Genomic DNA, 15,304 nt, shown 5'->3' with positions numbered 1-15,304 from the left:
TTAAATGTTTCTCTTTGGGAATTTTTCACCAAAACAAAGGAAACAATCCAGACTGAATATACCATCGGGGCACGTTTCCATTTCCTTTGTAACTTGATCTATAAGTAAATTCATACATTCATTTTGGACATGTGGGTGTGGCCTCTGTCTGAGAATGGATGTGTGGAAAAAATGAAAAACCAGCAAAAAACACCAGACCTCCAGCTACAGCTGTGATTTGAACCGCCCCTTTCCAGTACCACACCATGCGGTCATCAACTCAAAGGAGACGCTGAAAGGACAAAATACGCACGAAGGAGTCAAGATGCTGGTTGGTTTTCTTTTTCTGCTCCTCATCTCTGGTAAGTCTCAGAAATATTCATCTTAGAGTTTAAAATGACTGTTAAAAAGTGGAGAAAAGTGGATTTAGAACCTTTTCAGGAACTGCTTTTTAACTATTTGTATATGTTGTCTGCCTGGTAGTACTGCTGAAATAATTCTGAGTTAATTAGCTGATTGCGTTTTTGTTTGTATTTACTTATTCTTTTATCAAATACAAAATAACAGGTTTTCTTACAGACATCCTTGAGAGATTAAGAGATAACTTTTCCTGGGCTACACACCGACATTACTAAATAATTAGTGAACTGCTTGTATAAAACCCTGTAATGGTGTCAGCGACAGTCTCATAATGGCCACTTAATGCCCACAATCAATTCTAATAATTACTACATGTGTCTGTGAACCAGTGTTTTTGATGTCCTCATCATAAATTCAAAAGCAATGAATACAAACCACATGAGGAACTAATGCATTTTTGTAGTCGAAATGAAATCAATCTCATTAAAGATTGACAAAATGTGACGGCTGTTTTTGAGAAATGTTTTCCCGTGTTTGTCGTCTGCAGATGAGATTCATTCTGAGCAGAACTGCAGTTATCAGGACGTCTTGAACTATTTAAACCTGTCCAGGAGCAACGAGCTGTACTCCATGACCCGGCCCGTCAAAAACTACAAAAATCCCACGTTAGTGTCACTGGAAGTTCTGCTCTATGCCATCCTAGATGTGGTAAGAAATCAATTATTTTTAATATCTGTTATAGAAATATGCAAAATAAAAAAAAGCTCTGAAAGAAAACAAAGGCAGCAGAGAACGGAGTCAAAAACTGTGATTTTATCTCCAGAGAAGAGTAATGAGGAGCTCAGTAGCTCATGAGATAATGAGTAGGCTACAATAAGGATACTTAGCAGACCGGCACCCTACACAGGGATTCAAACTTCCCTAGATTGTAAACCCAGTCTACAATCTAGTGATTGTAGACTAGATTGTCTACAATCCCGAGATTGTCACCAGCATTAATTTGTCACCAGCATTAATAAATGCTGGTGACAAAATAGCTTAAAAGAACAAAACTATTGACACTACTTTGAATTTTTTATTTATTTATTTGTTGCTTTTCTCCACAAACTAGTTTATGCTTCATTTCTGATAACTGTTGCAGCTGCAGCACAATACCCTCTCCTTCAATTAGCTCAGATACAGAGCAAAAAATGAGCCACAAGGACAGCAAATGATGGTGTGAGTTCCCAGACATTTTGTGACAGAAGAAAAAAAAACTCTAAATAAAAACATGTTCTTAACTGAGAAACTTTATGCTCACAAACAACACCTGGCCATTCCTTCCAATCAAGCTGAGATTTTAAGTGTTTTGAAATCCTGAGGCAAAAACTCTCTCCAGTTCCCTTCCTTTCTTCTGTAGCTGTCCTTACTTTTGCTGAGCTCAACTTGACTATTTAGTGATTTAAATACTCAAAATTACTTAGAAACAGTTTATTTATTTATTTATTTATTTATTTATTTATTTATTTATTTATTTATTTATTTATTTATTTATTTATTTATTCTAAAAGGAAGAGTGTTATTTTTAAAATTGCACTTAAATCTTGACAGACCATGCTGCTTTTAAAGGTTTCTCCAACATTTTCTAGAAAGCTCTAATAATAGCCTGCAGTTCTCTACAAGTACATAACAGCTTTCCTCAGAAGGAATCTCATAATGAACCATACATTAATATCAACTGTGATAATGCAGAAGAAGACGATTTAGAGTTCATTAGAGGAAATGAGTGGTAACGCTTCCTGTTTGTGACCGGGTTAATGCCCACTAATGTTATTGTAATCTAAACTTCACACTGTGTGTTGAAGGGTTTTGTATTACGTTGTGATTTTGCCTCATGTTTTATTCTCTACAGGTTGAAAAAGACCAGAAATTTATTCCTTATGTGTGGACTGTCACAGTGAGTTCTTCTGAACAAATCTACCATCTGTTAGAATGGAAACTCTCAGATTTACGGAGAAATTTGTCTTTAACACTGTGCTCTTTTTTCTTTATTTTTCTCTTCAGAGGTGGAACAATGAACACATTTCTTGGGATCCCGATCAGTTTTGTGGAATTGATAATGTTTCTCTACCTACTGACATTTTATGGAAACCAGATCTTACGATTGAAGAAATGTAAGTATGTGAATTAGTGTAATCCTGCAAGTGGTGTAGAGACGTCGAAAGATCCTCACACTTTGTCATGTTTAATCTTTAGACTGATTAAAAAACAACAACTTGTAAATAAACATTACATGCCTTTCTGAATCTCAGGTGTGCCACTAAATGCTAAATGTTTTTTTTTTTTGCACTTTTGTCTCTTAAGATTTAAATATAAGGTGGTTTCTACGACTCGAAAGCAACTATAAACATTTGGTGGAAGATTGTAAACTTCTAATTTTCGAGGAACAGCTGCAGGGCAGGCTTGTAGTCTTGCAGGACAGAATAATTAGCTAAGCTAACCCACTTATTCATAAGAAACTGATAAAAAGATAAAAGGGGTAAATAAACGGATTGACTGGTAAAGCTCACAGTCATTGTTGGTCTGTCTGACCTACAGAGTATGAAACAGATGGTGATTTCTTTTACTCCATTGCAAAAAGTGTTGAAAGAAGATGTTCATCAGGTCCAAGGAGTGCATACAGGAATACAGGACGAATAATTTGCAGAAAAAGTTTGATCTGAGGACGATGGAGACTCATGTCCTGATGATGGCGCTGCTCACAAAATGATGGAAAAGAGAACAATAATGCTGGAGAAAAAAGCTGTTCCAGCGACAATGAGGGCTGCTGTACTGGAGACTCAGCAGGCGGAGATGAATGAGATGCTGTTAATGATAGGAATTAAGAATATTAATGTGTCCAGGGTGGAGAAAATAATGATTAAGACAGAGAGAGGATGACAGCTATAGTGAAATGATGTATCCAGAAATGGTGCAGGAAACTTTGAATCTGGAGATCTTTTTTTCAGGGAAAACAGACAAGCAGAACCTTCAACAATTGAACACAAACCAATATCAGTGACAGTATAAAGTAATACTTATTATCCTTTGTCATGTGTGAAGTCCAAGCTTTTCAAACCTCCATAATCACTTAGTTTGTTTTGTGTTTTTTTATTTATTTATGCAGGACAGAGAAAGACAAAGCCCCTCCCAGTCCTTACCTCACCATCAACAACAAAGGAGACGTTGAAGTTCAGAATGACCAGGTGTTAGTGAGCACCTGCAGGATGCACATATACAAGTTTCCTTTTGACATCCAGAGCTGCAACCTCACCTTCAAGTCCATCATACACACGGGTGAGAGCATGTTTCCAACACATCTACAAACGTTTTCCACATGTGAAATGTTAAGCTGTAACGGGATTGATCGAGTCCAGGAAAACAACTGTTGACTGGCATCACCATTACCTGACGGCATTAATCGACTGCTTCTTTGTATGTTTATGCTTTCCTCCTTTCTAATTTCCTCCTGTTAGATGTGTAATCAGTAAATGAAATTAACCAACAAGCTGTGGAGAGCAGATAAATAGCCAAGGAAGCTTAACAGGAAATTCTGATTAGAAATACTCAGGTGGCTGAAACTAATCATCAATTCATTTAACTTTTGTTGACTTTTCTATTAAATGCACATGGATGTAAATAAATGGAATAAAGACAAGTATATTTCCCAAAAGCAAGAGCTAGAGACACACTTAAAGGCTTTTCTGGTAGAAATCCATGACAGCTTTTACAGCATTTCCCCTCTTTTCCAGCCAGGGAGATCCGTCTGCAGCCGAGCGACAACTCTTCAGAGGCCACAGAGTGGTCTCGGGAAGTGATGCGGACCCAGTATGAGTGGCTGTTCATTGACATGATCGTCACTTCTAACAATGCTACCATTTCAACTGATCAAGATGTCGTCATTTATACTGTAGGTATCATTAGTTTTACATGTAAACATCGGATTACTGCCTTAAAAACGCAGATTTTCTTTCCTTTTTCTGCTTTAGCATTGAAGGACCGTTATCATGTTCTGTATTTAAACTATGCAGAAAATTACATTTTCACTGAAGTCTGATCTATTGTAAATGCTTTAAAAAAAACAGTTTTATTGCATTTCAAGAAGCCAAATTTTGGTAAAACTTTGTCTCAAAAGGTCCATTTTCTGCTTTTGCTGAATATTAATCTAAATTTTGTTTCCCAGATCACGATGAAGAGGAGGTCTCTGCTGTACATTGTCAACTTCCTGCTGCCGGTTCTCTTCTTCTTGTGTTTGGACTTGGCCTCCTTCATGATCTCGGACTACGGCGGAGAGAAGCTCAGCTTTAAAGTAACCGTGCTGCTGGCCATTACAGTGTTGCAGCTCATTCTCAATGAAATTCTGCCTTCCTCCTCTGACAGAGTCCCACTCATAGGTCAGATGGTCAGATAAACTTGCTACTTTTGTGCTGGAAACGTGACCTGACTTCATGCACTTTGTCCTGTCCGATCCTTTTCAGCCGGTTACTGCATCGGGATTTTTGCTCTGATGATGCTCAGCCTCCTGGAGACGATTTTCGTGATGTATCTGAGACAGAAAAGCTTCCAAGATACGGAGAGAGATGAATGCATGATCCAGGAATCTATCAAGTCCAATAAAGGCAGCTTTCACAGCTGCTACACAGATAGGAGATTACATTTGTCCAAATACAGGGAACCTGGGATCTTTTTTGAAGTTATTAGTTGTTTGTCTGCAGCTTAACATTTCAAGCTTCTTCATTGGAAGCCAGAAACAGTATTAAACTCCATTTCTCAACCTTAAAGTTTAAAATGTGATGCTGCTCCATTATAGCTGAGTGAAATGGATGAAAAATCTCCTCTACATTACATAATTTCTGTAAAAATGATATAGCTGTTAAACACAACTGAACTTGATTAAATTTTGTTGAACCGGGGAGATAACTAAAACATGCAGGAAACCAACCTTTGAGGACTTACACTGGCCATTATTGGCCTAAATGTTAATATATTATCTATTTTATAAGCAGTTATTAAATACAGGTGTCTAATAAACAGCTGTTACATGATAAACATCTTAATGGGTTTATCAATAAAACAAATTAAATTCAACTAATGAATACTTCCACATATTTTATAAGAATATTTGCAGTTTTTAAAAATATTATTGTTATTATTTTTTAAAACAACAAAAATACCTTTTAGAAGGTTTCTGGAACAGACTGAACAAGAACAAAAATGAAAATAATCAACATTAAAATCACAAGTCAAAGCTTTGCATGTCTTGCTGGTGAGACAATTAAGATCTTAAGTTTTCTTTTTGTTATTTCCGGTAATTTCTGAATTTTAGAGGAGAAAAGATAAGCAGCCTCATTTGGACATTTTCTGTGAATTTATTTATTCTCTCAAAAGAAATAAAATCCTTTAGAAAGAAATATTTTTCTGGTGAAAAAGAAAAACAAACAGGTTAGAGTGAAAGTAATGAAAATGTCCAACATTGTAATCAAACCTCTGGTTTTGAAAAATGGTGTATTTGCTGCCCTCTTCAGGAAATATGCTGTAATAACACTCACGAACATCAAACGCCATAAATTTAAATTTATTACAGTCTGTTTGAATTATTATAAATGACACCAACAGTTATGTCAGGGCACTTTAAAAACAGCTCCAAATTATATGCAGTTATATGATGAAGTTTTTGTTACATTCAGCTCAAAACAATTTAATTTATTCCAAAACCAATCTAGTCATAATTATAGCCAATTAGTTTAGTTACAATCACCCTAATTATAGTACAACAATTTTGTTTACACTCAGTTGGTAAAAGTTTTTTTTTGCTCAAAAATATTTCACTGCAACAAGCAAACAAAAACAACAACAAAAAAATATTACCAAGTATTTTTGGTCTAGTTTACACTTGAAATAAGACAAAACTAACTTATAAGTAACTTTTCAGTAAGATATAGGAGCTTGTTTTAAGTCAATAATTTCTTTCTATTGATAAAAAAATAATACTAGTTCCACTGGAAGAGTATTTAACATAAAACATGACATTTTTCCCTTGCTATAAGTGAAATAATCTGCCAGTGGAACACATAAAAAAAAATCAATAATAAGGAATTATGACTTAAAATAAGCTCCTATATTTTGCTGAAAAGTTCCTTGAAAGTCGATTTTTTCTTATTTCAAGTGTACTCAGATATTTGCACAAGAAACTAGACCAAAAATACTTGGTGAGATTTAGTGTTTTTGCTGTGGATGAAATCATATTCAAACTAATGCAGGTTAATATACTGCCATTTAGTGTTAATTTTCAGGATTAATTTAGAAACTCTCTTTCAGAATCACATGACTGGACTTCAGGTGGATTTGTCTACAACGTGTCTTCCAGTGACACCGGCGAGATACTGCTTGGTGCCAAAGAGGTCAGCATTCAGTCATTATTGGTGCATAAAAACCAAAAGTGCAAAAGACATCGCTCCTTCTGTAAACTGATTTATTAAATCACTTTTTCAGAATAGAGGCAGCAAACTGCTGGGGGAGTGTTACACCCTGGAGAGGCTTTCAGATGAGCTGAGGGCGATGGAGAAGACGTTAACCCTGCTCTTCAAGTCCAACAAAGAAGAGGAGACGAGTGGCTACTGGAACAGAGTGGCTACAAGAGTTGACAAGGCTTTCTTTTTTTTCTACATTCTGGTGGTCAGCCTTTTCCTGGCTCTCATTTTCTTGGAGTGGAAAAGTGATTCCATTGACACTGCATGATTCAGATCTACATTTATGTAGCTGTGATCCAAGGCAGCATTCATCTGAATAACTGCATCTCGATTTTATTATTATAACCTGATTAATATATCTGATCCATATTAAAGTGTAGTGGCATATATGTAAAGCTATTCATCAGACGTTCAGCTGACAAAAGCATTAATTAATTTAGCAGCAGAAAAGAAAGAGGAAACAGTCTTAATAATTATCAAACATTCACTTTTCCTTTCATCTCATTAATTCATTTTGACGTTATAGTTTGCTGAAAGTGTACAAGCCAGCAAAATAATATGTTGTGGATTAAAGCTGTTAAAATAAATGAGTACTGAAGTCTAAAATACTAATTTACTTTACAGAGTTATGCAAAAGTCAAATACTTTCTGCTGCACAATAGATCCCATCAGGATCCATCGTAACTTTAACTTTATTAGACTATTAGCATGATTTATGTTGTTTTTTTCCCCAGTAACCTAAAGCAATTCAGTCACACCAGTAATATGTGCTTCTGAAATATGTGTCTAAAAGTAGAGGGGTTTATATGTGTATATATATTTGTTTGTCCTGCTGCCTGCGTACACTGGATGGAGAACATCTACACTGAAAACGTGACTAAGTTCAAAAATTCACCAATAATCTTTGGATTTTCAGAAAACAATATCATTGGTATAAAATAATTTGAACTGCTAACATTTTTTAAAAAGTTTTTCTGACAAATAAAAACCAGTCTTCTTTGTTATTGTATAATATTTTGAAGTGAAAATAGAGCCAGAATGCTGGCTGCTTGGCAATGTGAAACGGAAATCTCATCCTGTGAGGGTTTTTCCTGAATTAGATGTGCATCCTCAGGTAGAAAAGTGTATATAGAACTGGCATATTTCTCCATTATTGTCAAAATAAATGATGTTCTGCACCCATAGATCTCCCCTGGTGGTTCTGGTGACCATTTAGTCCCACAGGCTCTCAAAGGATTGTTCTGTTTCTGATATTCAACATCTTATTTAAAAGCCCAGTTTTCCCATATCCTGGTCGAAGCTAATGGCTCGTCAGTGGTTTCACATACCCACTTAGCACTCCAGTGAAAGTGCTGCTTTACATCATTAATATTTAAATTATGTACTGAAGCAGGTGGATGCATTCATGTCATGCATTTAAGCCTAAGAAACAAAAAAGCAATAGATTTCATAACAATTCTGTCAGAAACAATCAGAAAAAATATAGGCCACAGAATTTATATTAATATCAGTTTACATGCAGCACCAGTCTGTCTGTATCATATTTAAAATTAGCTTTAGATCTGGGCAGAGTTACATCTTTTCGAAAGTGTCTGTTTTGCATCATGTACTACCACTGCTCCACTTTCTGTTTTGTCTCTTATTCATGATGAGAAAGAGTGCCATGGCTGAATTAGTGGTCATTACAGTGGGAAGCTGTCTAAAAGCCATTTTCTTCTGCTTCTTGTGGATTTTTATGTTATAAATGCACACAGACCACTGATGTGGACACTAATGCATCATAAAATACCCTATCAACTACTGGCCATCAGCTGCAAATGCAAGAAATTATTTTTGTTAAATCCAATATGGCTGACAGACAAAACAGCATGCCAACCGACCCGGTTCCTCCTTCTACTGTGATCCCAAATACAAAGCAAATAACAGCTTTGTATTTGGAGAAAATGACAATTGATCACCTAATAAATAAATAAATTATTACATTTTTTTAAACCTTTTTTATGTCTTAAGAAAATAAAAAAGTGGAAAAAAATACTGACACAAAGAATCATAATTTATGTATGAAAGGGTTAATATATTTCGTGATTTTTAATGACTTTGCATGCTTATTTACGTGTTTTTTGGACATTAGCAGAATATAGACAAACATTTGTAATGGAAACTCAATGTCTGAGACCAAAGCAGTGGATATTATTTTGCTGCAGCCAGAACTTTAGTCACAGTTTTCATATCTTCCAAAGTATGTTTGTGTGTTTAAAAATTATTTTTATTGGGGTTCAAGCATGAAGAAATAAAAGATCAAGTTTTGTCGTGTGTTTCTACATACAAATGAAAAAATCAGAGCACTAAATGTTTCAGATTCCACGAAGTGGTTTTAGAAACCTGTCCAGATCAGATCAACGCCTCTAAGATATTGAGAGAAAATATAAAATGTGTTTTTATTAAGCAGGAATCAGTGTCACAGTGTGCACCCCTCCCTCCAGAGGAGGCAGCGACATAAAAACACCAGAGCACAGAAAGAGTCGACAGAGACCCTCACTAATCTCACAGCGATGACACTTTTAGGTTTCTTTCTAATACTTCTCCTTACAGGTAAGATGACAAAAATGCATGAAGCTGTAACTGGACATTTGAGCTCAATTTAGCATTTTATGAAAAGAAAAAATATTTTGTAATTAAGCAGGTGGCAGATCTGTTGTTAAAAGGAAATGTAAAATATAGCTCAGCAATGAAAAATAAAATATTCTTTCCATGTAACTGATTTGTTTTCCTAACGATTAAATTGTTCTGTTTCTCTTTTGTGAGATTTTGTTTAACCTTACTGTCCTTTGCAATAGGAGTCAAAGACTTAGATGCATTTACAGTAAGTTAAGAGATAAGTTTAATTTAGAATGAAAAATGTCATCCTTATGATTTAGATGGATCTAGAAATTTGACAAAGTGATGGGAGTTTCTACGGTGAGAGTCCATTACATCAGTGGTATCTCATTACAGCTCAGGCCACAAACCTTCTTACTCAGGCAGGAAATCCTTGGATGTTGAGAGCAAAATGTCTGACAGACTAATGAAAATAAATTGCCAGTGAAATGATTAGTGATAATTCCCAAGATACATTTGTGTCGACTGATGTTTAGAATGTTTATTTTATTTTACTTGATATGATTTGAGCTGAGCCATGTGGGGAAAACAATCTATTGTCATCTTACCTAAATAGTATATGCTGGTTATTTGCACCCCAACATGAGAAACAGGTTGGGGAAGAAAATGCTGAAGCACCAAATGGCAGGAAACTACCAAGAACTGTCACAGCAATGAAAAGGTGTTTTTCATAAGATACATGAAAGCAAAAAATCATGATACTTTAGTAGATGTATATTTTGCTGTGTTTTGTTTAATTATTTACTATGAATTTTAATCGATTCCTTTGCTTTCTTTTTGCTTCCCAGATGCATTTGCTGAGAGTTTCCAGCAGAACCTACAGCACAAAAACTTTACTAAGATCTTTGAGCAAATTCGAGGTGGAAAACTTTTCCTGCCATATCCTTCATTAAGATTTGTGTTGAAATATGATTCCAGCACATAATTTCTAGTTCTGTATATTAAAAGTAGAATAAATGCAGTGCTGGATTAACAGCACATTAAGCACATTTATGAGCCAGAATCCCTCAGTAAACATTGTAAATGTTCATCTATAACCATCTGGTTTCCCAAATCAAGTTTGCTAAGGTTCTTCATTTAATGGGTATCATTTTTTCCAGTTGATTTTCACACACTGTGTGTGTTGATCTATTTTCAGAAAACAAAGTGCCAGCTCAGGAGGAATGCAGTTTTCAAGCCGTCTTAAACTACCTGAACATGACCAAAAACAGTGAGAAGTACACTTTGACCCGACCCGTGAAACACCACAGGCAGTCAACATGGATCTTCCTGGAGATGAAGGTTTATGCAATTCTTGATGTGGTGAGTTGTCTGCAATTTTTCCACATATTGCTGCTTCAGTTTTCTCTGTCAAAGCCAGAAACATTTTATTGATTAAAATAAACACAAGATATTTGAGTCGGGTGATGAACTTTATCGCTTTTATGTGGACAGCACAGATATTTTTAATAGTTTGTTTTGTTGTTATTTAACAGTTTTTCTTTGCCCACAGAGAGAGACTGAGCAGTCTTTCATTTCATATATTTGGATTTATTTGGTAAGTGTTTAAATACATAATTTAACACAAATTCTACCTTGAGTACAAAAGTTGTTTACAGTGCTGGGACAACATGTTTTCCAGTTTCTTTCCCACACGTTGGTTACTCATCCAGGAGATCTCGAAGAAACCCGTCACAGAACATCTAAAATCCAGCATGATTTTTGGTTGCACTGCAAAAACACAAATCTTACCAAGTAATTTTGGTCTAATTTCTAGTTAGAATACCTTAGCACACTTTGAATAAGACAAAACTATCTCTTAGGTAACTCTTTTATAGCAAAATAAAAGAGTTGTTTTAAGTAAATAATTAATTGGCAGATTATTTCACTAATATAAGACATTTTTCTCATGTTTAAATAAAATAATCTGTCATTGGGACAATACATTTTCAGCAAAATTAAGGAATTATTGACATAAAACAAGTTCTTACATCTTGCTAAAATCTTACTGTAAGCTAGTTTTGTCTTATTTCAAATGTGCTAAGATATTTAACTAGAAATTTGATCAAAATTACTTGGTTAGATTTTGTGTTTTTGCAGCGTGGGGTCTCCACGGTGATATAACAATTATCAGCTGTTACAAATGATTAATGGCATCTGCTGTCGTCAATAGCAGCAACTACTTCACTACTTACTCACTAGGCTTAGGGTTAAATCACTTTTACAAATTATCATCATAGTTAAAAAGCTTTTGTGCATCAATATGTGATTTCATCATCTGAAAACTTAAGTTTTGTATCTACTCAGATTATATGAATAATGTACAGAAATCTGGAACCCTTAAGTATAACACAAAAACCTTCAAAATCTGTAAAGGTGAAGATGTCTATCTACAGCACTGTATTTGTTTCAAATGGCTCTTTTTTAAATGTTGTGACTCTCCTTGTTTATGTTCACCTGACCCATTTTGAACTTCCCTGCTAATTTGTTTTTTTGTCTAGAGATGGGACAATGAACATATTTGGTGGGATCCAAAGCAATTCTGTGGGCTTGATCACATCTTAGTTCCCACTCAACTTTTGTGGATTCCTGATCTGACCATTGAGGAGATGTAAGTTTAAGTTGACCCGACACTTTGTCTTTTTCAAACAACTTGAAAGACATGATTACGTCATCTAGACGTATAAAAGGACAGAGTTTCTGTCTGTCTTATTTAGATTTAAAAGTAACAAAATTCATACTAAGCCAGATAAAAACTAAAACTGAGAGTAAATATATGTCATCCAAATCTTAAAGTGAGTATTTGCTGTGATTTGCCATCCAGGACAGAGCAGGACAAATCCTCTCCAAGTCCTTATCTCATCATAAAAAGTCACGGCTGGGTCGAATTTAGAAACGACGAGGTGGTGATCAGCTTCTGCAAGATGCAAGTTTACAGATTCCCTTTTGACATTCAGAGCTGCAACATTTCCTTCAAGTCTATCATGCATCCCAGTGAGCCTCCAGTCTCTTTTCCTACCTACCACTGATTAAAAATGATTAAATACCATCAGGTATGTACTGTAGGAGTTAGATAAACCAGATGAAATAAGTCAACTGTTTTTCTTTAACATTATACAGGTGAAGAAATCACATTATTCTACAACAGCAATGACACGGCGATCACAGAAGGGTCTCGTGAAGCCATGCAAACGCAGTTAGAGTGGCTGTTTGTCAGCATGACGGTCACAAACGAAACGGTCAACCACTTTGGCTTCAACCAAACAATGATCATCTACACTGTAAGTATTTATCCGCAGGTGTTGAGCGTAAACGTCTTCATATTTATCTGTGATAAATCACAAATCACATTCCAGTTTTTAGAGCAATGTCAGTCGTGCTTCACTGCCAACACTGCAAAAAAAACAAAATCTTACCAAGTACTTTTTGTCTAGTTTCTACTGCAAACATCCTACTTGAAATAAGACGAAACTAACTTAAAAGTAACTTTCAAGCAAGATATAGATGCTTGTAAATAATTCCTTAAAACAATTTTTTTAAAAAGTACTTTTGCTATTAGCAGGTAAATTAACTTATAGCATAGGGAAATGTCATGTTATAAGTTAAATAATCTGCCAATGAAACAAGAACTTTTTCAACAATTTTAAGGAGTTATTTACTTAAAACAAGCAGATATATCTTACTAAAAGGTTACTTGGGAGATAGTTTTGTCTTTTTATTTGATATTTGCACTAGAAACTAGATCAAAAGTACTTAGTAAGATTTTGTGTTATTGCAGTGAAGATGTAAAGCACTTGGCAATGAAACACCTCTACAAATCGGCCTCTTAACTGAGATGTTAATTCGCAAACATTTTGATACAAGTTGATTGTGATTTGTTCTCTTTTATTGGGATTTTCTTGCATTTTATGGGCAATCTGGCATGTTTTTAACCTGTAACATTAGTTCCAGTCAGAAGAAAAATGTTATTAAATCTAAAAGATTACGTTAAACAGAAATCTGCCAGGGTATTAATTATTTTAGGATTATAAAAATCTGCGGTTTCATTGTCTGTCAGCCGTAATTCATAAGTATCACTTTCTGAAATTAAAAATAAATCTTAAACTTTCTCACAAAATGTTGCATTTCTTTGACAGATAAACATGAAGAGGAGGTCTGTCCTCTACATTGCAAACTTCTTGCTGCCCGTTTTCTTTTTCTTGTGCCTGGACTTCGGCTCCTTCCTGATGTCAGACACCGGTGGAGAAAAGGTTGGCTTTAAGATCACGTTGCTGCTTTCAGTCACAGTCATGCAGCTCATCCTCAACGACATTCTGCCCTGCTCATCAGAGCGGATTCCCCTCACAGGTACAGAACATTTGAGTTTCATAAGCAGCTCCATCACATGCTGCATCACCATCACGCTGATGAAGATGCTTTTCTTTCACCAGTGGCGTACTGCGTTGGGATTTTCACTCTTATGTTGGTAAGTCTCTTAGAGACAATTTTGGTGATTCATCTGATTGGTAAAGATGAACAAGAGGAAGAGAAGCAAAGAGGCGATGATAGTCAGGCGGAGAAAGGCCATTTCACAGGTGAGACTAAACTCTCTACAAAAATATGGATTCAAAATCAATCTGTCATATGAAGCAGAATTAAATTCACCGTTTCAGTGGTAAAGAAAAGGAGCCGCTTATCATCGGCTGAAAACATGTCAGCGCCGAACAAAGAGGTAACTACTCGTTTTCCAGTTTATCACTTTTATAATCTCTACTTTCCAGTTTGGCTGTAATCTGTGTTTTGAACCACATCTGCAGGGCAACACAAGCAGAAATACATATGTGTCCCAGGCAATAGAGAAGATTTCAGACGAGCTTGGAGAAAGCAGGAAAACAATTACTCTCCTCTGCAGCAGCAGTCAAGATAAGAAACCAGGTTACTGGACGGGAGTGGCTCAAAAAATCAACAAGGTGTTTGTTTTCATTTACATCATATCAGCCTTCTTATTTTTATTAACTCTTGCTATAATGTGGTGTCCTCCTCATGAGCAGAAATAGAACCTGTTCAGATAAGTTCACTTTTCGACTTGATATTTAACGTGTGTTTAGTGCCCTTCAGAACATAACCTCTGATTAATACTGCATGTGTTTTTGACACCGGTCAAAACTCTTTGGCATTCTCTCTGCATGGAGAAAATGCATGTCTAGCATTGAAAGACAGAAAAAAAGGATTTTGTTTTTCAAGATTAAAGTGAGTCCAAGCATGCATCCAACTCAGCACAAATTTGGTCTCATTAAATGAAATTTATAGTTTGATAGTGAAAGCACAGAGCTAAATCTGACAGAAACTCTGTGGGATCACCTGATGAGAGTCGTGAACAAGAAATGTCTTCACTTTATAAGTTAAGCAAATTTTGACGAATCAAAATGTGGAAGAAAACAAAAAGAAGGTTGAATGCTGAAACTGAAGCCTGAACAACAGTACTATTTTAAAGTTGTGAGTACAGCGCAGACAGATGTTTCATTTTCAGGGTAATTGTACATGTTACAGCTATATCACAGTTGTATCTGAATTCATCAGTTGTATCTGAATTTATAAACCTGGTATATTGTGTGAAATTGATTCCTGTCTGCATTTAAGATGCAACTGCAGTTTATGTGTACAATAAAAATGCTGAGAACTTGATTGCTTGTTTTTACATTGCGCACACACTCTTTCATGTTGCAAGGACCATAAGGCTGGTGATGTGCGGCTGACATATTCTTTACCCCCCAAAAGGACATTTGGTCTCATCTGTAATTATAAGTAAACTTTTTCCTTTGAAAACACATAAATATCACATTGTATCATCGCCAGAGGAT

The 15,304-nt window shown here is 35.5% G+C and overlaps 2 protein-coding genes across 2 annotated transcripts; both read left to right on the top strand.

Moving 5' to 3' along the window:
* Positions 1–57: 57 nt before the first annotated feature.
* On the top strand, positions 58–8,011 carry LOC103481503 (5-hydroxytryptamine receptor 3A-like). The gene is made up of 10 exons (XM_008436981.2): positions 58–341; positions 887–1,047; positions 2,231–2,275; positions 2,383–2,492; positions 3,485–3,654; positions 4,110–4,267; positions 4,541–4,751; positions 4,836–4,976; positions 6,676–6,758; positions 6,850–8,011. Exons 1-10 carry the CDS (start codon positions 305–307, stop codon positions 7,093–7,095), a joined length of 1,362 nt encoding a protein of 453 aa, XP_008435203.2. The 5' UTR covers positions 58–304; the 3' UTR covers positions 7,096–8,011.
* Positions 8,012–8,116: 105 nt separating this feature from the next.
* Positions 8,117–15,128, top strand: LOC103481501 (5-hydroxytryptamine receptor 3A-like). Its single transcript, XM_008436980.3, has 11 exons — positions 8,117–9,419; positions 10,274–10,345; positions 10,624–10,787; positions 10,978–11,022; positions 11,966–12,075; positions 12,289–12,458; positions 12,585–12,745; positions 13,601–13,811; positions 13,895–14,038; positions 14,117–14,175; positions 14,261–15,128. Exons 1-11 carry the CDS (start codon positions 9,380–9,382, stop codon positions 14,498–14,500), a joined length of 1,416 nt encoding a protein of 471 aa, XP_008435202.2. The 5' UTR covers positions 8,117–9,379; the 3' UTR covers positions 14,501–15,128.
* Positions 15,129–15,304: the final 176 nt, after the last annotated feature.

The sequence above is a fragment of the Poecilia reticulata genome, chromosome 19, assembly GCF_904066995.2.
Source record: "Poecilia reticulata chromosome 19, P_reticulata-male-v2, whole genome shotgun sequence".
Taxonomy (NCBI): domain Eukaryota; kingdom Metazoa; phylum Chordata; class Actinopteri; order Cyprinodontiformes; family Poeciliidae; genus Poecilia; species Poecilia reticulata.
Note: the sequence above shows the minus strand (reverse complement) of the source record. Positions and strands in the feature narration are given on the sequence as shown.